At 40.6% G+C, this 24,282-nt stretch overlaps 1 protein-coding gene across 1 annotated transcript; it reads left to right on the top strand.

Annotated features, from left to right (window-relative positions):
- Nucleotides 1-651: 651 nt before the first annotated feature.
- On the top strand, nt 652-22,787 carry LOC131467368 (lysophosphatidic acid receptor 2-like). Its single transcript, XM_058641232.1, has 5 exons — nt 652-1,077; nt 9,825-10,260; nt 12,435-12,929; nt 15,233-15,492; nt 20,196-22,787. Exons 2-5 carry the CDS (start codon nt 10,005-10,007, stop codon nt 20,298-20,300), a joined length of 1,116 nt encoding a protein of 371 aa, XP_058497215.1. The 5' UTR covers nt 652-1,077; nt 9,825-10,004; the 3' UTR covers nt 20,301-22,787.
- Nucleotides 22,788-24,282: the final 1,495 nt, after the last annotated feature.

Raw genomic sequence — 24,282 nt, 5'->3', positions numbered from 1 at the left:
TTTTCCATCAGTGATGGTACCAGGTGCTGTTTGTGGTCATGAGTGCGACGTCTGATACAAGAATCAACGCAAAAAAAATACACGGTGGTCCGTCCACAGGTGACTGAGTTTTGGAGCGACAGCTCAGTGGACAGGAAGTAGTCACAGGCCTGGAGTCGCTGTCCGTCGGGAACTCGTTCCCAAAGTTTTCCCCGTCGACATCCGACAAAACTTTTTAATGATGTAAAAATTACCATTCCCTCTGATAACGTGAATCATATCGCAATTGCTAGAACTATATAATGGAAAGCCTTATATCTTTAAGCTTTCTTGTTATATGTTTACTTATTTGTTCTTCATCATATAATTTGTTCAGGAGGATGTGGCCCCCGCAGGTCTGGTCCCCCTTTGTCTGTGCCCTCACCCGCAAAACCCTTGAAACACCCCTGCACAATGAAAACTCCCACAAAGGTCTCATTTCTTTTATGTCTTTTATTTGCACCATCATCCAATTGCATATTTGACCACAACACAGCGAGGAAGAGGAGGAGGAGGGGGAGAAACAATTAATAATGCATGTCCCACACTATCATTTAAATCCTCCACGCTCTCGCCACACACCCTGCAGCTGCTCTGTTATTGGCTGCTCCGCCTCCTCCTCTGCCCCACAGTGGGAGCGGTTGGGGCGGACACGCAGTGCTCAGGTTGGCAGAGAGCGGCGGAGCAGAGTGCAGCTCCACACCCGCTCCTTTGTGACGGAGAAGCGGCGAAGGAGCAGCAGCACAGTGCCGCGCCCTTTCCTGCGCCCTATACCCGGGGATACTGCGCTCTCAGGCAGCACCGACCGCTCCACAACTAACCGGAAGTCAAGATGTACTAGTCCGCGCGCACAGGTGACCGAGACGGGGCAGCAAAGTTTGTGTAGAGTAGAAAACACACACTTTTCTTTTCCGTCCATGTGTGTTGCTTTGGTTTCACCTTGCGCTCGCACGCACGCAGAGGACGTTGAGGGTGAGACCGCTTTTGTTTCTCCACTCGACGACGACTCCGGATCTGGATTTACCTGACAAACGAGTTTGTTCTTGCGCGAGGGAAAAGGTGAGTTCAATTGCAATCTCTCCTCTCTTCATTTTCTTGAGTTTTAGTAAAACACTGTGTCTCACTGTGAGTTTGGTAGTTGGTGTTGAGGTGAAGAGGACAAAAAAAAAAGACTTGTTTGTTGTTATTGTTGTTTCTTTGGGAGTTTTTTTGTGCGCTTTTATTGTTCCTTCTCGTGCGGCGCGAGGTCGGAGCCTCTTCCGTCCATGCGCGCGCGAAGGCATTCATTTTTCCAACAGCTGGAACATCCTCAGCTCTGAACACACCAGTATTTAAATCATCCACTATTGTCTTAGTTATTGCAGCTGCTGTTGCCGCTCACACTAACTTGGTGGTGTGGAGTTTAGGGCAGCACGTGAACGCAACACACGAGTGGACTTTTCACCTTCAAACAAGTTGATTTTACTGAAAGAAGTGAAAAGTTGAGACTGTTTTCTGTGCGTAAAAGACAAATCTGTCAACCATATATCTGGATGTTCTGTGTGTATCTTCACATAAGGACATGGAAACAACTTTTACTTGTATTTAGGCATGAAACCAAGAATTCATTGCGATTTAGCAGTATTATTGTGATCATTGTAATAGATAGATTAGGGGTGGGACATACCACTTTAAAAGACATTATTCCCCAGTTGTGTAACAAATATTGTTCTTCCCCCCTTTTTTTAACAGTCTGTGCAAAGTGATTTTCACTGGTTTTAGACCAGTACTGATTCCCATCCCTCACAGACAGACAGACAGACAGACAGATAGATGGATAGATGACTGTTTTAATTCCCAAAGGGAAATGAAGTTGTCATTGAGCAGCCTGGACACAAAGTAGTACAAACACTTAATACTCTCAGGGTTTAAGAAAACAAACAAACAAACCCAAACCATGTACATTTAAAGAAGGTGCATCAAAATACAAAAATGGAGCCAAGAGTGAAAATACCAGTGATTTAAACCTGGGAGTAGAATTACTGAAGTTGGCGCAGGCTTGAGAAGTCTGTGTAGTAATATCAATCATTGTAGTAATACTTATAATTATACTATACTATAAGATAGTAAGAACATTTATAGTATAGTATACAGTACAGTGATATACAATAAAAAAGGTGAAACAGTAAAATGTTATGTAACATGTAATGTTAAATAACAAAAATAGCAGCAGCAATAATAATAATACATATTTTATTGATTCCCTTTGTTTATTTGGCATATATGTGTATATATATATCACGTTCGCTGTTTGTTTTCTGATTTGCCTCCGTTTACCCTGTCACATTGTATGTTATCTCTCGTTCACTTAAGATAAAATACTTTTACTGCGTCTTCCTCCCCACGGTTCACACACACAGAGCCATGGGCGTCACGTAGAGGTTATAAATGCTTCATCGATGCATACACAGTTTACTCAGAGTGTGTGTGTGTGTGTGTGCTGTAAATCAGGGGTCACTGTGAAGGTCAGATTGTTCCCAGTTGTGTTGACACTGTGACTGTGTTGACCACAGACTGTTGTAAATTTGAGTTTTGCTGGTCTCACTTTTTTTTTTTTTTTTTTTTTACATGTATTACATATGAAGAAAGGGTAAATAATTAATACAGAGCTGATTGTAGTTTCTTAGAACCTGAATTTGTCTTCATGTCTCAGTGTTTTTGTCTAAAACACTGAGACAGTAAACCTATGAAAAACCTGTAAATCATTTGAGAAGTTTGGGTTTTTATACGTAACCTCAGCTGGTGAATGCATAGCATAGGTTGGTTGTTGGTCCTTTTACCGTAAATTTACCGTAATGTAGCGCAAAGTGCGACTGTATCGACCTTTTGCGACAACAGAAATGTACCAAAATGTAGCGTTGAATGTTTGTGATCAGCTCGTCTCGTTGCTGACTCTCGTCCAATGATTTAAATCAGATTTGTCCGGATGTGATTGACACAGAGTCACAGGTGTTTTATTTTACCCATTCTCAAACTCTGGTTCTTATTTTTAGTTGAGAAAATGCCCCAAACCCATAAATGTGGACTTTACTGTGACACTAAAAGACAGTCTATCTATCTATCTATCTATCTATGTATATAGATAGATATGTGTGTGTATGTGTATATATGTATGTATGTATATATGTATGTGTGTGTGTGTGTATGTATATATATATATATATATATATGTATGTATGTGTGTGTGTATATATGTATGTGTTTATATATATATATATATATATATATACACACACACTCATACATATATATAGATATATAGGCATATGTGTGTGTGTGTGTATGTATGTGTATATATATATATATACACATACATACATACACATATATATATACATACATACATACATACATACATACATATATATATATATATATATATATATATATATATATATATATATATATATATATATATATATATATATACATACACATATGCCTGTGACAGTTGACACTTACGGACACATGGACTCAGTTGATAACAGATAATTAGTTGAGATGATGTAAAATGTGTATATACAGTATATCATGTGTTAATTCACATACACTAGACATGGCAGGTGCTCGTGTGACTAAAATGTCAAAGCAACAGGGTGAACCTGAAAGTAAGCGTTACTTTTTTTTATTTTGGCTTATAAATAAGTTGAAATGTGGCCAATTAGAACCACAGAGGAAGTGAATTCAGGTAACTGAAAACTCTGCGGGTTCCAAGAGGGTTTTAGGCAAACTAAAATAGCGCCTTCCTTTAAACGTCCTTGTTTGTGTGACTCGTTTCCCAGAGGCTTTGCTGCAATGAAGTTCCTAAATACCTAAACTCAATGAAGAGCATAGGGCATAGGACTTTTATGTTCGTTGAAGGAAGTGACCTTGACTAAGGTCTAATACTCAATTTTATTACATTTTTTTTCAATCTCACAACTTCCCCTGAGTGGCCGTTTGATCACATTTACCTCTAATAATTGGTAAAAAAAAAAAAAAAATGTATTTTTTTGGTGAAGTGTCTCTTTACAAACACAACTAGGGCTGCAACGATTGTCTGATTGATCGATTCATAGGTTTCAGTGTTTCTGTTTCTATCCTGCGTACTTATTACTGTCACTCCTAGACTGTTTTGTTGTGATATCTAGAAAATTCAAAAACTATGGACTGGCGATCGCCCCAAGGTCACCTGGGATTGGCACGGCATGGATACTGGAAAGCAAACGCGATCTTTGCGCCCATATACTGTACTTGTCATTACGGAAGCCCCTCTGGGACGTACACGGATCCAATCGCAGCGTTTGTCACGTCAGCTTCTCAGTACTTTAATTACTAAACGGTTGAATCACTGCCAGATATTGAAAGTGAAAGTTATCTTGGAAAAGGACAATTTTTTTTGACAATTCTACACTCCATAAAATCAAAATAAATCCAAGCAGCCTGATTATCATGATGGTCACAAGAGGGTTGAACAATTAAGCTACTTAAATATGAATATTTTCTTTGTTTCTTTTTGTAACTTTTCAGGTTTTTGGAAAAAAAAATCTACATTTTTGGACATCAAGTACTTGCTTTATCCATTATTTAATTGTCCGTTTACATTCTGTTTTCCATTCATTTGCAAAGGGTTTGATGTGAGGTAGTTTGTCTAAAATGGGCTCAAATGACATTATTCATAATGCAGGGCAACAGGGTTGACATTATATATTCATTCTCTTCAACCTAAAAAAGCTTCTCAGTGGCTCTACTTTCCCGCTGAGTGTTTTTCCTGGTAGATGGACGGACGGACCGCGTTAGTTTCCTCTAATCCAATGAGAAGGACGTGTCTATGTGTCCGTCTGTGTGATTAAGTAGCAGCGGGAGATGGTTTCGCATCACGACACCCGGTCAGTGGCAGCAGTTGTGTGTCCGTCTGTCACAGCTGGAAGGAGACACTTTAGAGGAGGCAGATAATTACAGTAAACGCTGCCAGAGAGCAGGCTCCTGAGGAGACGAGCTGAACTTCTGTCTTTACCTGGAATCAAGAGGCCACAGCTGTGCAATCAATTACCGCACAGCGCCTGTGAAAGTGATGGTTTCACTTCCTGTGTATAAATCTGTCTTATTCAAAACAAATGCAGGCCTGAGTCCTGATGTCCTGAGGAGAATGAGGAGGAGGAGGAGGGGGAGGAGGAGGAGGAGGCGAAAAAGACACGGGTGTGGCTCCTCCGGTAATGACTGGTTTGCATTCAAACTGGTGTTTACTGATTCAGCCCAATTCATTCACACACACACACACACACACACGTGATACATGAAAACACACAGTCATGCAAATTCGAAGCCCGGTGGTGCTCTACAGCACTCACAGGAGTACGTCGTTTTGTTTACGTCACATTTGAAGGATTATTGTGTGAGACTTGGACTAAAACCAGACCTTTTTAAAAAAAAAAAATACACGTTAACATGTTAGCATCACAGAAGTTGAAAGAATGTGAAAGTGATTCAGAGTCGAGCATGACGACATTCACTCCGGGTTCTGTTTTGCACTGATGACGAAACCAGTGACCCTATGATCAGTCAGTTTAACCCTTAGAACACAGAGCGTTTAGGCTGCTTTTTATTCCATTACTGTGTGAAAACAGAGTAAACTGCAACTAACCGCTATTTCTAGAATCGAGTAATCTGTCGATTATTTTCTTTTGTCCATAAAATGTAGGAAAATGCCGATTTCTGCACAATTATCACTATTCCCACTTTTTAAAAACAATATGGGATATATAAAATGAATCATAATTTACATAAACTGCTCATAAGAAGCCTATAAACACAAACCACCAACAAATGTATTATTCAAATTTATTATAAGTGGAACTCTGCAGCTTTTACACAGGTTGAACAGCTTTGTGATGTTAAATGGCTCGTTGCAGGGAGATCAGGGTCTGTCTCCACTCCCCCTAACGTCTGTAAGCGGACAACCAGCCTCGCAAGATCATGGCCGCCGACCCTCACAATCAGGAGGTCTCACAAAGTCCAGGGTCTGACGAGAAACACAAATTGCTTCACAGTACTACACACACACACACACATGCATCGCTCATCCATAGGAAACATTCTATTTGTTTTTGAATTAGTGCTGAGCATTAGTAAGAAGAAGAAGAACCTACAGTGAAGCGTTCAAGTCATCTGAGGTCAAACATTCAAAGTGTGTTTGTGCCGTACATAAACATCACATGGATTTACAGTATATACTAAACGTTTTGCCATTGAAGAAAACCAGGAGAGTCAATAATGTGGCAGCAGTGATACCCAGTGTGGTCTCCTGCTACTGTAGACCATCTCTTTCAAGCCTCAACATGTCGTGTGTGGATAGATGACTTCTGCATACCATGGATGTTGCCTTTCTATTATTTTCAACCAATCTGGTCGTTGTCTTTTGTCCTCTGGCATCAACGAGACAACAGAGAAGTGCAGTGCACTGGTTATTTTCGCTCTTTTTCTGACCATTTTCTGTAAACTCTAGAGATGGCTGGCGTGAAAATCCCAGTCGAGTGTGATTGTTATTATTGTTATTGCTCTGTCTGCGTCTAAAGTATGTTCTCTATCTTTGAATCATTTCGTTTTGGTGTCATTTAACTCAGTGACGTCCTCTTCTGGAGGCGACTGCTTGTTTTAGCGATGCTATAATGACCATCCAGTTTCATTGTTTCTCAATCATGTTATTGGAACACATCCCTTGAAGTTAAATTTTTGCAGTGTCCATAAAGACCAATAATATTTCCAACCAGTCTATGTTTGTGTGTTCCATCATGGAATAAGGTTTGTACCCGTTTGAAAGTCTGAAATAATTGTATTGTGATCAGATTGAATGTGGTAATGGCCTCGCGGGTTAATTAACATTTTGGAGAAAATCCGATGCCACCAGTCGAACATTCCGCAGCTGTTGTGGTCTGAAAATGCATAATTAAATTGTTGGGGAGTTGCCCTGCAGAGACCTACAGTACGTATGGGCCCATGTGTAGCGTACATACTGTAGCTATGACCAACTTCACAAAAAATGGGTAATAACTCAGGCTGGACTTTTAGTTGTGCCCTTACCATCCACACCAAAGAACCTGGAGTAGTTCTGGACTTGGTTTCTGGACGTGTGCAGTGTGTCATGTGTTGTTCACACTGGTGTAGACAGATAGATCAACAACAAACAAGGCCTAGCTGTTAGTAGGAGAACATTTTAAATAGCCTAAACATAAACTATATATAAAAAAAAAAACATATCCTACCTAAATATAGTAGAATGCAAAAAAAGCAGTAAAAGTACAATAAAATACAATGCAAAGAGACGGATTGACTGTGTGAATTATACGAGAGAAAAGAGACTAAAAGCTCCAGTGTAAACAGACGAAAAACAGATTACTATGCAAAACATGGGTTATAAAGTACTTTTAATTATCCTCTGTACTCAACTACGTGCCAGGACTCTTCAGTATGAGCCCACACATCTGTCCGTGCTGCTGCACATGTGTCACAGTAAAACTTTGTTGAATTGAATTGAATTGAACTAGGGAACGACTTGTGCGGTTCACACACTGTCGACACACTGTGTATAAACTGTCTCATATATACTTCAGTGACTCATTCTCATTTCTGCAGAAACGTGCAGCACTTGCGGTATCTGCAGTTTTAGCACTTGATTGACAGGATGTGGTGTTTGAGAATGACTTATTCTCGAACTCAAACTCAAGCTCGGCGTCTTCACCACACGCACACTCTCATAGACGTCACACGAGTGGACTTTTTGGTTCTTTCCCATGTCTTGCTGCACGTGTTTTTGTCTTCTTTCTGTTTCACATTGTTGCCTTAATGAGATCCTTGTCCCACAGTTGTTGTTGTTGTTGTTGTTCATGCAGCGTTTTATTCTCAAGCCTCTTAAGTGTTTTTTTTTTTCGTTTGGCTCTTGATTTGGTTGTCTCTCCTCACATCCCCTTTGTGAGAGAGTGGGTCACTGAGGTTCCCTCCCTGTGTGTGCATGTGTGTGTTTGGATTAAGATTGAGTTACATAGCTGGATTGTGTAATTGTGAGGTGTGTCTCTGCTGTAGGGAGCTGCTCTGCCGTTTCCTTTGTGGAGAGTGGAACTTGTCCACGGGGCGGTTTGTGTCGCCGCGCCGCGCTGGTGCACGCAAACGTGCGGAGGAAAGTGTGAGGGAGTGTTGTCGACTCAAAACCTAACATGTGGCCCCTACGAGTTTACTGTAAATACAGGACTGGAGTGCGTTTGTTGTCGTTGGCCACATAATGAACGCGTGTGTGAGTCTGAACTCTGGAAGTTCTAAGCTGTGGTCAGGTTTGATTCCAGTGTCCGTCATGAAACCCCGCATGTCCCTGTAGGTGTTTGTCGTTGCAGATGTTTCCCTTGTTTTCATGTAGTACAAAAACAGGGATAAAAAGCATTAAATTAACCTTTTAAGGACTGTGTGTGTCTTTGAGAGTTGTCCTTGTGTGTTCAGGTCATTGGGCCCGCTACATTCTTATCATCATTGGTTAATCTAGGACTGCGACTAACGATTATCTTCCTAACCGATTAATCTGGCGATTATTTTCTCGATGAATCGAGTAATTGTTAGTTCCATTACAATGTTGATCAGTGTTTCTGAAACCTGGAAAGGATGTTCTCAAATGTCTCGTTTTGTCCAAAAACCAAAAACTATTCTGCTTAAATAATTTTTTTGTTATATGCAGCAAAGAAACCAGAAAATATTCACATTTAAGAAGCTGGAACTTCAGAAAACTTGTTTTAATTCCTTAAAAACACAATAGTTGACGATTAATTTGGTAATTGCATTGAGTAATTGTTTCAGCTGTTGATTATTTTCTTGATTGTGTTGCTTAAATGTCATAAATCTCCAAAGATATTCCGTTTACTATTGTGGAGGAGCAAAGAAAACCACAACATGTCTGTGTTTAAGAAGCTGAAATCAGGGAAACTGATGATCAAACAGTTGTGGTTATTAAGTCATGTGGCCTTAACCGCTTGTGTGAGTTCATTTTATGTATTCTTTTGTCTTTTATCATTTATTTGGGTCAAATATAAACTAATATATATATATACTTGACAAATATAAAAGGTTAGGCTTTGAAATTTTAAGTTTTTACTTTTGTTTAAGGTCTGTTTTCTTTCTTTCTTTATTTCTGGTACTGATTGTAGCTTCCCCCTGAACACTGTTCTGTCTTTGCACTCAGCCTTTTCTCTTTTAGGTCCACTAAAGAAAAGAGAATAAGCTTCCGCTCACACTTGAAACACTGTGTGTTTGCGTCGCATGCCTCATATAGGTGTGTGTGTCGTCTGAGTCTTTATGATGACTCTTTTCTTATTATTATTATTATTATTATTATTATTATTATTATTGTGACCTGTTTGTGCGTTTTCCCTTTCCACGTAAATCCACTGAACCCTTACCTAAACTAAACCTCTATTTCCAGTTCAGCAACACAACAGGGGGTTTCCAACAGTCTGTCTGCACGTTCATGTAAATGAGTGTATTATCGGCAAAAGATTCAGGAAATGAGTGCAAGAAGAAAATATGACTGTAATCACTTCATCTGGTACTTTATGATCTTGCATTAAGTGTGTTAAGATTATGTTAAAAAAACAAGATCCGACCAGCTTCCTTTTACTAATTAAAGTAGAATAAAAAGTGTCATACATTACAATGGAAATGAAAATCCCAATATGTATTTCTATTACAGAAAAACAAAACCATGCATACTATCTTTGCTTCTCTTAAACTAATAATTAATGTCTCCACAGGTTCTCAACGCACCTCCAGCTGATGGAATGCTGATGTCCAGCCCGCCAGCGAGGACGAGTCCTTAAAGTCTGAATGGCGCCCTAGTCCCTTTCCTCCGCTCACCGTCTGCTCCGTCCTCACCGGCCACCTCAGCTCCTCCTCTGTGATCGCACGTCGCCCCTCCCCCCCAACACCTCGTCATGGATACGCTCACCGATGACAAAGAGGGATGTTACTACAACCGCTCCGTCAATTTCTTCTACACGGAGAGCGGCAAGAACATCAGCGCCCACTGGCGCCAACGTGACTATGTGATCGTGACGATGGGCATGACAGTCTGCTTCATCGTCATCTTCTCCAACCTCTTGGTCATTGGGGCCATTTTGAAAAACCGACGCTTTCACTTTCCCATCTATTACCTGTTGGGAAACCTGGCTTGTGCAGATCTTTTCTCAGGTACAGACCTTTTTTTGTATTATTATTATTATTATTATTATTATTATTATTCTTATTTCATGTCCTTCAAAGTGCATCTGATATATTTAAATATCATTATTGAAACTAAAACTGAGCCTTGCTTGTTTTTATGCCTCTGTACTAATAGAATATGATATCTGAAGAACACCTTGAGTGGGTAGTTGGAAACTTTCCATGGGAATTAATGGGAATAAACTGGAAATTGAAGTTGAAGGTTGGGAACATAAATATAATTGGTTAAAAAAAAAGAATATTGCAGCATAATCTTGGCTAAAACAATCCAATTTGAGACCCTATTCCTCAATCACAGGGACAGAGCACTAACACTTCTTACTGCAAGGGCTATGGAGGCCACGCCCCCTGCATTCCATCACATGCACAATGGTTTCTAGAACTCTAAACTATTAAAAAAAAAGCTACTTTTCTGAGCCCACAGCACTACTGAAGCCAAAGGACGACAGTCAAGTCAGTTTTGAAGATATTAGGACTCATAATGATATTATGAGTCCTAATATCGTCAACACCTATTTGACTTTAGCTAATTATTCCCATAAATCCCCAAAACCCTTTGTAACCCTAACGAGGGAATCCTTTTAGATTTGGCAGAAGTATATGTGAGTATAAATAATAGACCCTCAAGGTCGCATTACTGTTCAGCAAAAACAGCAACAAAAAATAAATCTGAAAATAACTTAATGTAAAAGAATGTCCCGAAGGGTTTTACGTCCTCTGTCCTTAGACCTTCACAGACCTTCTGAGGACAAACTCAGGTGAAAAAACTGGAGAAACCTCACAAGAGTTTCATGGCAGTTCAGAAGAGATGACAGAATCCTAAAGTGGAGGATATTGAGGTGGGATTTGAAGGTGGTAACAAAGTCAGTGTGTGGTTTTGTTTTTTGGCCGCGAGTCTTTACTGTTCTGTGACGCACTCAGAGACGCTGCCGCGGTGTCACAGCATATGCCTCTAGTATGTGTGTGTGTATTGTGTGACCTCTTTTCTGGCATAAACGCTGACCTTGTCAGGACCAGTAGTCCTCAGTCAAGACTAAAACCTGGTCCTAATGAGGCAGAACTTCATTTCTGGGGAACTATTTAGGTTTAGGGCTGATTTGAAATCATGGTTAGGTTGAGGCATTGACTGGTTATGATTAAAGTTAGGGATAAAGTGTTGTTTAGGCTGTTAAGTCATTATTATTTGAAAGTAGCTGAGTGCGCAGATCTCGTCAATGAAAAGGCCACGATTCCAGCACTGGCAACAACTGCCTATTTACTGCTTAGTAACTTAAAAAGCAGACAGAGCTTTCAAGAGCAACTCTGACAATGAATACAGTAAAGTACGTGGTTGTATGGGCAGAGCATTTCAGAGCTGCACAGTGTACCACCTCAGGGCCTCCACTCCAGGATTGGGCCTCATCGTCTGATGCCAGAGGCTGATGGATGTCACACTGTCACCATCTCGATGCCACGCCCCCTCCCTGCCACATATAGACACTAATTGAATTGTTGCTATAATGGATCTCTTTTGTTGGTGTAGTGGTTAGCACTCTTGCCTTTGCAGCTACAAGAGCCGGGTTCAAGACCCAGTCAGAAAACAAGGGCCTGGAGTTTGCATGTTCTCCGGGTTCTCCGGTTTCCTCCCACAGTCCAAAAACAGATGCAGGTTTGGAGTATGAAGCATGGTGGGAGGGGCTCAGCACAGAGAGCCTCAATCCAGGGATGCTGTCTGCTGCGGCTTTAACGTGGTGAAATAGAGCCCTCGTCTTAGTGGAAGTATGTGCTCTCTGACCCTTGTCGTTCCCTCATGATGCAAATGTAGATGGGAAACAGACATTGAAGATTTTGGTGGGTAAAAAAAAGAGCAGAAAAACGAGCCTTTTACAAAAACAACTATCTCTCAAGGTCAACACGATGTGGAACAGTCTTGTTTCTACCTAGCGTGATGAGCAGGAAACAAGTAGCAGCTGTCAGTTTACAGAAGGCGTTCAAAGTTGTGTTTATCTGTGTTTTCTACAATCCAGGAGATTGATTTTTGAGAGGCTATTTTCTCACAGATCTAGCTCAGTAAACACCGAGTGATGGGATCAAAAATCATGAAAAATGGTATGCGATCCCAGCTATTCTCATCACTGACATCATCCCTATCCCCTTCACAGGTATCTCTTACCTCCACTTGATGTTCCACACTGGTCCCTGGACCATTAAGCTGTCAAAGTATCAGTGGTTTGTGCGGCAGGGCCTGATCGACACCAGTCTGACGGCCTCTGTCCTCAACCTGCTGGCCGTGGCCGTGGAGCGTCACCAGACCATCTTCAAAATGCAGCTTCACAGCAAGATGAGCACCCGGCGGGTGTTTGTCATCATCGTGTGCATCTGGCTGGTGGCGATCATCATGGGCCTGGTTCCCACCATGGGCTGGCACTGCCTCTGCGACCTGCCCAACTGCTCCACCATGGCCCCGATGTACAGCCGCAGCTACCTGGTGTTCTGGGCGCTGCTCAACCTCCTCACCTTCTCCATCATGGTGGCCGTCTACACCCGCATCTTTGTCTACGTGAGGCACAAGAGCAGGCAGATGTCCAAGCACACGTCCCAGATGAGACTCAAAGACACTGTGTTGAGCCTGATGAAGACCGTGTCCATGATCCTGGGTGAGGAACACACACCAACACACACACCAACACATCCAGGGCTGTGCAGCAAAAAAGCATTTATTTATAAAGCACTTTTAAAACAACAACAGCTGACACAGAAGTGCTGTACACCAGAGATAAATAAAAGAAATAAAACGTAAATACATGTCATTATACTCAGACTCGGCAGGTTGTCTGATTCCCTGACTCAGTCTAAACTGTGCATGTAAACAACGTGAAGTTAAGTGCTACTGTAAACATCAATCAATAATATGGTGACAAGCAACTCTTTTTAACTGGAATTTAGGTGGAAACTTTTAGTATTCTGTGAACCACGTCCTTAGGACGTTAACGTAATTAAGCTTGTTCAGCCGTCAGTGATTTTCATGTGCATCTCATTCAGCTGTGTAATTCACACATGCTTCTGCTGTGTTTGACATGGACCTTTGCCATGTCAAACTCCTCTGTACTGTACTGCACGGCACTGAATACCAGGAATCTTCAGCATGAAGCCAATGCATCCGTCGCTCCTGCGTGTATCTCACAAGAGAAATCCATCGTCGCTGTTTTACATTTGCCGCGAGAAGCCGCGTAATGTAACGGTCGCATGAAAAAACGGCTCAGTCACGTGTGACGCAACCGAGAAGCCGTTCACTCGCAGCATGCACATCCAGTGTGACACTGACCTTCATCGAGTTCATACCTGCGTGTAACAACAGACGTTTTAAATGTGGGGAAAAACCCACGTTTATGAGGGTCATTAACGGCTGTAGAATTGTCAAAAGATGTCAGTGCTTCTGCTTTTCACTTTCGATATCAGTCCATAGTTTTTTTGAATTTTCTAGGTATCACAAACGGTCTAGAAAATACTTATTTCCTGGAAAGACTATGTCCCGGTAGTGAAGAGATGGAGAGACCAATGTAAAAGTTGATCACCATAACACAGTACAATCCCGTTTAACATGATCTATTTCAGCTCTAGCATTCCTAAATATATATTAAACATAAGCGGTGATGATTAAGCTTCTCGTGAGCAGGTTTATCTGCGATGACACGTGTGTGACTGACTAAAGTAGTTTGACAACGATGAGCGATGATAATGAAACGGTAAGTCGGTGGTAAATGGAAAAAGCCGCAGATTTCCCACCGAGAACTCTGTGATGCGACTTGCACACATCTGTCATTTTGCAGGTTTTCAGGAACTCTATTATCTGCACGCTCACACAGTACAATAACAAAAACGGCCTCAAACAGCTATGAGCTATGACTTCACGGTGCAGCGTGTCTGCACTCGTCTGAAAACTCCCTCCATCGCACACTCGCTCCTCTCTTCTCCCACTGACTCCCTCGTTCTGCTGCCGACCTGGCCGCGCTCTCCTCCTCTGTCCTCTGCCCTTTCACTCCTCCTCCTCCTCCTCCTCCTCTGCTGCTTTTACACTAACTTCTGATTAAATTCCTCAGTGTTTTTTTTTGTTTTGTCTTAACAAAAAAAAAAAAAAAAAAAAACAACCCTCTCTTCTCGTCTCTCGTCGCTCGGCAGCCACGATTCAGCACCTCTGGCATGTGAGGAGGGCGAGGAGAACCCTGAGCGTGTCCTGACAGGGAGCTGCATAGTTCAGTCACTTTGACACAAAACAGCTTCTCTCCCGGCTGGATCTCACACACACACACACACACACACACACACACACACACTTGTGAGGACCAAGGCCTTTAATGTATGGAACATTTTTGACCCCTCCTTCAGTTTGAGCATCTCGGATCTAAATTTGTGGTCAAACGTGTAATTTGCGAGCGTTAAAGTCGAGGAATGCGCCCTGCACTGCATGATTGTGTGTGTGTGTGTGTGTGTGTGTGTGCGTGCGCGTTAACCCCAGTGTTTCTCATCTGCAGCCCGTGAGCGTGCGCCGCGAAATGTGTGTACATAATGAATTCCTGTGCCGCCTAATAGTGTTATGATACTGAAACGCGATCACACGGACTCGACGCTGCAGTCAGTGAGGACACTTTGTCTCATCTGTGAGGGTTAAAACTTCACATTAGAGTCAGGATTAGACGTAATTTGGAGTCGGTTACGTTTGTGGGGAGGTAACGTGAAGGAGAAAAACAAGAATGTGTGTTTATTGTCTACAAAGGAATTTACAGTACATTCCTTTTCTTCTTTAACCCCCACCCCCCACCCCTAACATTCTTTACAACCCTGTTCATCTTCTTTCCTCTAAGTGACTCCTTCTTTTATCAGTTAAACTCCTCTTTTTTTTCTTTCTGTTGTTGTTGCAAGTCTTTTAATGCCCTCCCGTATGGTTGATCGCCCCCCACAGGCTGTTTTGTGATCTGCTGGACGCCCGGCCTGGTCGTGCTGCTGCTCGACGGCCTCGGCTGCGAGGAGTGCAAGGTGCTGCGCTACGAGAAGTACTGCCTGGTGCTGGCCGAGTGCAACTCCTTCGTCAACCCCATCATCTACTGTTTCCGGGACAGCGAGATGAGGAAGACCTTCAAGCAGATCCTGTGCTACGTGTGCAGGCGCGGCAGCCCGAAGGAGGGCAACTCCAGCGCTCACTTCACCACGATGGAGCATGAGGTACTGTCTGAGAGCAACAGCGGCGGCGACAGCAATCACAAACACAACAACCACTGAGGGACGGCGACTGTAGACACCGTGGTTTTCTCACATCATACGACCACGATCACATTTTACCTTTAAAGCTAACTATCCAAAAATTAGAAATATAAGAAAAATAAGATTTATACACAGTTACAATCTTGGTGGAAACACTTTCATTGTTATATATGTGTATATAAATAAATATATACATATATGTGTGTGTGTGTATGTATGTGTGTGTATATATATATATATATATATATATATATATATATACACATATATACGTATGTATGTGTATATATATGTATGTATGTATATATATATGTGTGTGTATATATATATATATATATATATATATATACATATATGTATGTATGTGTGTGTGTATGTATATATGTGTGTATATATATACACATATATGTGTGTTTGTATATATATATATATATATATACACATGCATATATACTGTATATACACACATATATGTATATATGTGTGTGTATATATATATACACATACATACATATATATATATATGTGTGTGTATATATATATATATATATACACATACATACATACATGCATACATACACACATATATATATATATACATATATAAAGAAATGATTATGCCAATTCTGTACTTTTTTTTTTTTTAATTCTAATTTTGTTGTTATGGCTGGGACTGTGTGTACTTACCTCACTAAAGTCAAGGCTTTGCAATTATATAGATTAACATTCACACTTCAAACAATAAATCAATTAAGGAACTATGAAAATATTTAGGAGGATCTCATCGAACATTTTCCACAACAAGGCTGCGTGCCCCTCATCCAAGTAATGATGTTTATGATGAGGGTGGAGTACAGTTGTAATGAAGTACAGAGTAGATCTGAGTAAAACGTCATGACAGACTCTTCAGTGTTTTCACGCCGTGCTCCGTCTCAACCTCTTTGCGTAGAAGACGCTTTAGTGCTGCAGTTAAGGGAATATCATCTCTTTAGTGAACTGCTCAAAGGGCGCGCGGGGAGAGAGAGAATGTTCTTGACTGGTGTGAAGTGAATGTCGCGCTGTACGCTGCCAAGTTTCGCGTTTGCACAAAAGAGACTTTGCAGCATTTAATAGGTTGCTGTTCCACCGCGTGCTCACATCTTGTTGGAACCGTTTTATTTGTGTTCCAAACTGATGTTGGACAGACTCTTAGCGGGAATAGACAGGCACATGTTGGCGTCATCACAACATCCTGCTTCACTCGCGTTGTTTTGGTGATAAAAGTCTTGCGGCCGAAAACCGAAAATGCCTTTTTTGCCCATTTTCAGTGCATCTCTATTATGTGTATACTAAGCTAAAAGCCTGCTAGTACTTCAGGGCTGCATTCAACACCAGCTTATGTCAGGTTTTTGTCGTGGTTTTTGCATTTGATGGAGAAGCTTAATTATTATTGAATAATGGTTAGTTTAGCGTACAATGTCGGTCTCATTGTTAAAAAAAAAAAAAAAAAAAAAGTAATGTATGATTTGTTACTCCTTATAAACACAACAGTGCTTCACTTTTTCGCCAAAACCAACCAATTACATTCGTCATTGTATTCCTTTTATATGACACAAACATGTCCTTTCTTTGTCAATATTCATATTTTATGTGTGCACTTATCGTCAGTGATCTTTAGCTTTAGTTGTAATATTTTAAATGACTCTCTAATAGGGAAACAAAGACTCGTCCTACTATCAGTCACATCAGCGTTGTAAAGTTTCCTTTTGTTTTGTCCTTTTGTGCTTCAGCAAATTTAAACAAACACGCTTCTGCTTCATTTGTGCTGTGTGTGTGTGTGTGCGTGCGTGCGTGACACAAATGCTCAAGCGCTGTACTTTTGGAAGACGCTCATTTGAGTATGAACTTGTGAAGCAGCTCAGTGGTCGGTTCAGTCTCTCCGTGGTGCGGCGGAATCGCTGCAACGGGCCAAAAAATGTCAGTCAGAGCTGGAATATGTAATTTTCCGGATGGCTTGATAATCTTCCCCACATCAAACATGGTCTTCTTGTATTTTGCAAATCATTGTTTGTGCTCAGAAATGTGACCCTGCGCCCACCAGCACCAATTCCACATATATATATGTATATATATATACTGTATATACATATATATGTGTATAATGTGTAGTGCTGAAACTAAAGATTGAGGGTTATTTTCACGATTCACTGAGAAAATAATCCTCTTTGGTCGATAAATGTCAGAAAATGGTGAAATAAATGAATTTCAGTGATGACCACAAACCCGCAGAGATGGAGTTCCTCTGGTTTCTTGCTCTCCGTCACAGATGAATCATATGTACACTACATTGATCAGTGAGGATGTCAAACCTCCCGTAACTGGAGGAAACCACTTTGATGTCACAATCAAAGCGGCTTATTTGTTGCTTCAGATGAATCTGTCCACTCTTTTTTTTATTTCTTTTTCTGCTTTGATCCAAAAAATGTTGATCATTGTTGAACCAAAACCTGGAAATGATTGAAATAATTTTCTTTTTAATGATTTCTTTGCTATGTGGAGCAAAAAAAACACAGAAAATATTCACTTTTAAGAGCTTGGTTTAACTATGGGAGGAAAAAAAAAAATTGATGAATCGATCAAAATAGTTGACAATGAATTGAGCAATGGTCGCAGCCCTGAAAGTGTTTTATTGGCGCAGGATTCCTGCACTCGCTGTTGTGTTTCCTGCTCGTGTGTGTTCATGTTGTGCACTTTTAAATCAGTCCAGATGTTCACTCGTGGTTAGAGCGTGTCGTGCTCCTCGCCACATTTCCTCTGACTTGTTGCTCTGGCATGTGTGTATGTTGGAGGCATGCACTCTGTCATTCTCTCTCTGTCTCTCTCTCTATCACACACACACACACACACACACTTCCTGTACGCTGTAGTAACAGGCTGCATATGTGTGTGTGTGTGTGTGCGCGCACTAATTTCACAGAAACATTGTTTTACATCTTATTTTGAAAGGACGTATATGGATGATATTAAAAGAGGGATGAGTCGACACGATACTCTGTCGGTATCAGTCCAATACCGGTCAGAATCACCGGTCAGAGGAAAATGCAAAATCCGACACAATCCAAAAATACCATTTATCGCAGGTTTCACATGCGTAACACTGTAAAAAATGTAAATAAAAATGTAGCTGAGTCATATCCATAGTTTAACCCTTTTTCTATGACTGTTTAACCTTAGATGCGCGTTCCAAAAAGTGACATTTACACACCAAGAGCATGTAAAGAAAATTAAGCTATATAAGTTGTATACATTTTTTCAGTCCTAAACATATCAAATATTAATGATTTTTTAAAAATTTTAACCCTTAAATTGCCATGTTTTTCTCATGATGCACCTTCATTCTTCGTTTTATGGTCCAAAAAACACAATAAAGGAGCTATTTTCAATATACTTTATGCGAACTGGATTATTTTTGGTTTGATATATTATTGCAGCCTGGTATATTATGTGAAAGCTTGACACAGACATTTGCAGACAGTGAAAAAGGAATGTAAAACTTTTTAACCCCTTAAAATGTCAAGTTTTTGTTGTGATGCATCCATCACAATTAAACCTACAGTATATACTGTATACAGAGGCGATAAGAGTGTGCCCTATAGAGTGTCTTTTTATCAGCACAACCTGTAGGCAATCTGATTTAAAAAAAACTTTTATAGAACTATAGAAACACACCGGACCAAAAAGTACTCAAAATGTTTAAAATCAGATTTGAATTTAGGAAGTTTGGGAAATGTGTCACAGTTCAAAGTTCACTTTACCTAATTTTTATGAACAAAAAGCACAATTATTGCTACTTTATATCACTATAAAAATATTTTTATATAAAATCGTAACTTTGACTTAACAACACGTGAGAAGACGAAAAAAAGATGTGATCTATAAACACACACACACACCCATGACGTCCATATAAGGAGTTGTGTGTTATTCCCACGGTAATTTACCAAGGGTTAAAATGTGTTGGACTGATATTTGTGTCGTCAGATACTTGAGTTTGTGATATCCGTGTCAAAAGTGTTATTATGGTATGGTACCGTCCCTAGCTTTAACTGTTCATTAAACACACTGTTGGAGGTGTTTTGTAGTTTGGGGAGCGTTTTTCACTTATTACTGTGGGTTTATCTTCTTCTTTTTTTGTTTTTTTTGTACAAACACTGTTGAAACATGACATGAATAAACACATCAATGTGTCTGTGATCTGTGATTCATGTGGTCACGTGTGTCCGCCGCCTGCTCTCTGCTGTCTGCCTCACAGCATGCGACTGCTTCTCTGTGTCTCAACGTCATCGCCTGTTGACCGATGTGTAAAAAAATCCACTTCCTTTTGCTCACCAGAGGGCGCTGTAACCGCGAGATTGTTGGGCAATATCACTTTTCACGTCAGTAGACAAACATGAACGATAGGAAATGTGTTTGTGAATGCAGAGTTTGCTCTAAATGTGGGTGTGAAAATCTGGCTGTTTTATTTTTCCCCTTATCTTAGTCTCTCAGGTGCTGTAAAACCACTTACATACGTGACTAACCCATTCTCCTCTCTTGTCCTTTGTTTCCACTTCCTGTTTCTGCTACACCTTCTTACCTCTCTTCCACCTTTGCCCTCTCGCCTTCATCTCTGCCTCTGTCTGTAGAACTCTAAGTTTCGTAACGCCGCGCCCGCAGAGAGGAGCAACGGGAAGCCTCTCATCTGCAACGGCTCAGAAGACGTACCGTCCACCTCGGACAACTGGAGTTAAACATCAGTGAAAAGCACACACACACACACACACACACACACACACACACACACACACTTGCAGAAGAAGGACATGATTGATCATGGCTCAGCAGTGGACTCCACACGTCTGTGTAAACCGGGACGTCTGTTTCCCCTCAGCCTGCAGACTGTTGTGACAGAACCAGAAACTGTTTATTCTGTTAAATTAAATAAAAAAAAAAAAGGAACTTCACCTCTGCTGCCAGTGGACAAGAGTGAAGAGCTAAAGGGATTTAATTCACGTTTAATATCGTCTGATTCATTCAGAAGCAACTTTGGCAATCCATCCACACTCAGATGACATAAGTGGGACATAAACACACACACACACACACACACACTGACGTTTCCTGTTTGAACATAAACAACCGGTTAGTTGTGGAAGAAGCCACAGAACGAGTGGAACATGTTCAAATCTGGTGCCAGTTTATTAGGCACACCCAACTTAAACAGATCCAGATGGAGCTGTTTAAGAAAAAGTCTTAAATTAAACATCAGGCTCTCTTTCTGTTATTTTTGTGCTTAAACTCATCCGTAAAACGTAAATACAGCGGATTCACCTGTTGTGGTAAAGGTCAGTGAACTTTTCATGCGGAGCAAGAGCGATCGCCCCGGGTGTACCTAATAAAGTGGAGGCTGAACGCATGCAGCGTCGCTGAAGCGTGCTCTGTGTCGTTTCACAAACAGGGTTATCACTGATTTGTTAGAGCTTAATTTGCTACGTTTTGGAATGGTTTATTGAGGAGTTCAATGAAATATTATTAACGGCAACATTTGGACTATAGTTCTTTAAATTCATCCTAATCCAGGGCTGTCTAACTCATTTTTAATCCGTAAAATAACGGCATCATAACCAAGAAGCAAGAGCTCCAAATGTTTCCCTTTCTTTCCACAAAACATTTTATCAACAACCTGAAATGTCTTGAGAGAAATAAGAATAAGTGGAATTTCAACAATATTCTGCCCAAGTTGACCATTTACACACTTAGAGATCGCAGTGGATCTACAAAAGTCACAGATATCTGTGACAAATTTATCCCACAGGTTTGACACCCCTGTCCTAATCCTAAAGGTCTAAAGAAAGGTAATATAATGGTTGCTGCTGCTTGTTCTTCACAGATAATGATCCAGTCTCCTTGTTAAGCTCTGTTCAGGCTCGTGATGCCTTCAGGTCCAGGTCATGTTGGGTATAAACTTGTACATTTATTTTCTTCTTTTTTTTTTAAATATGAAGAGTGGCATAAATATCATTGTACACATAAAATATTAGAGCTTAAAAAATCCTATTTTTGAGATAAAGATTGATGTTGAAAAAATCTAAATCATTTTCTTTTTAAAGCATTTCTTTTTTTTTTAAATTGTTATTTTAAGGTGTCTTAATGTCACTTGTTATTTCACACTGACTTCGTATCGCGGCGGTTTTTGCCTGAGCATTGACGCAGCCTCTGCTGTTGTAACAATCAGGTTTTTTTTTGTTTTTATTTTGTTTTATTTTGTGTGTTAAAAGCTGTTCCTTTCTCGATGTTTTATTTTATTTTATTTTTTTATTTTTTTTGCTGTAAACACTGTTTGTTTCATGTAAATAGTTTCTGAGCTGGAATGAAAAAGGCGACGCTTTTATTGACAGTGTGTGTGTTTGTGTGATGTCAAATCTTTATTTATGCTCATACTGTGGTCACGTACATCACGTTAGTGCACTTAAGCAATTTAAAAGAAACAAAACAGCTTAAACCAAAATCAAGCTTCATGTAGACTGTGTTGTTGTTGTTATTATTATTATTATTATTATTATTGTTAGGATTTCCCCCCCCCCCACCAACCTATAATGTTTTAAACTCTGAATATTTCAGTTTAAAGCTGGGGTAGGCAGATCAGAGCGAGAACATGGCACATGGCATTTTTGACCAATCACAGAGCAGTTTAGAGCGAGAGAGATGTGGGCGGAGCTTTTCAGCATCAGGAAAGATTAGATCATCCGTCTTGTGTGAAGTGTTTAAAGTGTGTCCGTCTGTTCGGAGGATGGAATTCTCTGCTTGCTTCGTGGACACTTTTCACTCGAATGAATTGAGCAAACGAAAATGAACGACAAATGACACAATTGGCAAATAAAATGTGGATCTAATCCTTCAAAAATATTGTATTTTATTTGTTTGAAAATCCACTTTTTGTTTGCAATGATGGGGATTTTGCTTCCTCCGACTCTTTTGCTTCTGTGATCTCCCTCACTTGTTGTGTTTTAAAATATCAACTCAAATCTAATTCCACGTGGGAGGGGCTTAGGACAGAGAGATGAGGAGTCCCGACGGTGAACTTGCCTACCCCAGCTTTACGTGTACACCTGTCAGTGCTGTGAAGCTTGGTGTTGTTGTGAAAGTGGCTGTAAACGTCAAAACTTCCCCTTTCAGCCTCTGAGTGATGATCTTTGCTCAGTGACGTCATTAAAAGAACGTGTTTTTTTTTAAACCCCACACTTTCAGACTCCGTGATTCTTTTGTGCGGCTGATCTGGATCCTGCCGGACGCATGGACCTCATGACCTCCTGCAGGGTCATTCTGGATCCTTTTGTGCCACTTTTTGCACCAGTCGCCTCATTTGTGTCCATGTCCACAGAGGGAGACCTTTGTTGGGTGCTGGCCGCAGGTTTGGGTTCATGAGAAAACTTCCTTTTTATCTGCTCACCTATTTTCTCCACCCCTCCTCTGTCCTTCTCCTTCTCCTTCTCCTTTTTCCCCCGTGAGTCGGTGCGAAGCAGCTTCTTCCTTATGTTACTGAGAGAAAACCTTGTCTTTGGATCAGTCTTGTCCGTTGGCAGCGAGAATCTCCTCTGGGAAGACTTCTTCTTCTTCTTCCTCAGGTTATCTAAGTTCAGTTTGGGCGCCGCATTCTTCTTGCTGTGTTTCTTGTTGGGCAGCGCCCCCCTCAGTTGACTCCAAGCTTTTTTCAGAGGCGACTTCTTCTTTTTCCTGAAAAAGGAGGAGCCGCCCATCGTGTGCTGATCTGCAGGAGGAGAAACAGCGATGTCATCATCTCTGAACACACAGGCTTCAGGAATGCAACCTTGAATCTTACTGGAAGCTAAATATTTCATTATGTTTGAATTTGAGGTCATTTAATGCACTTAAATTAACTTTTTTTTTTATTGTTTACAGGTTTATACAGAACATACATTTACATGCATACTTTTTATTGCAATGGCAAAACTACAAATCAGGGCAAAAGCGAACTAATGGAGCTTTTCCATTAAACAGTTACAGCACTACTCGGCTCGACTCAACGTGTTTTATTTTGCTTTTCCATCAGTGATGTGTCGTGTTTCCACCGGCTCGCCTCGGCACGGCACGGCACGGTTAAGTTGCGTTTCCACTAGCATAGTACCTGGTACTTCTTTAGTACAGTACCTGGTACCTGGTGATACTATGCGTGACGTCACCAGACTGCCGGCCACTGATCGGTCAGAGTGTCGTCACAGGAAGAGACGTCCGTTGAGGAGGAAGTAATGGAAAACAACACGTCTGATTCCAAACTGAGTCGAGTAGAACCGAGTCGTGCTAAAACTGTAATGGAAAAGCAACAGAAGCGGCTGCTTAATGCCCTCAGTAGCGTGTGGAGAACTTATTTTAAGCTTAAGTTGTTCGGTTTGATTTTGTAGTTGAAGTTTGTTCTGTTTTAAGTTTTAAAAACCAAATTTATTAAACTGGTTTACTTGTTTAGTTAAAGTGCAGTGTCAGTGCAAGACGTAGTGCTTCACTTTGAATATTCAACTCTTGTGCCCTCTTTGTTCAAGGTAATTAATTGAAATTAAACAAAAACAAAGTACTAGAACAGATACCGTATGCTTGCATTGATTCAATTTAAAATTCAACACATCGTACATGACGTTGTAATCACCCGGAACATGATGCTGCACATTTCTAGAGAAATAGACACGGTAAATAATGAATAAAAGACATTTCTATGATACA

The sequence above is a fragment of the Solea solea genome, chromosome 10 (genome assembly GCF_958295425.1).
Source record: "Solea solea chromosome 10, fSolSol10.1, whole genome shotgun sequence".
NCBI lineage: Eukaryota > Metazoa > Chordata > Actinopteri > Pleuronectiformes > Soleidae > Solea > Solea solea.
The sequence above is the reverse complement of the archived record's forward strand: the minus strand, read 5'-3'. Positions and strand labels throughout refer to the sequence as shown.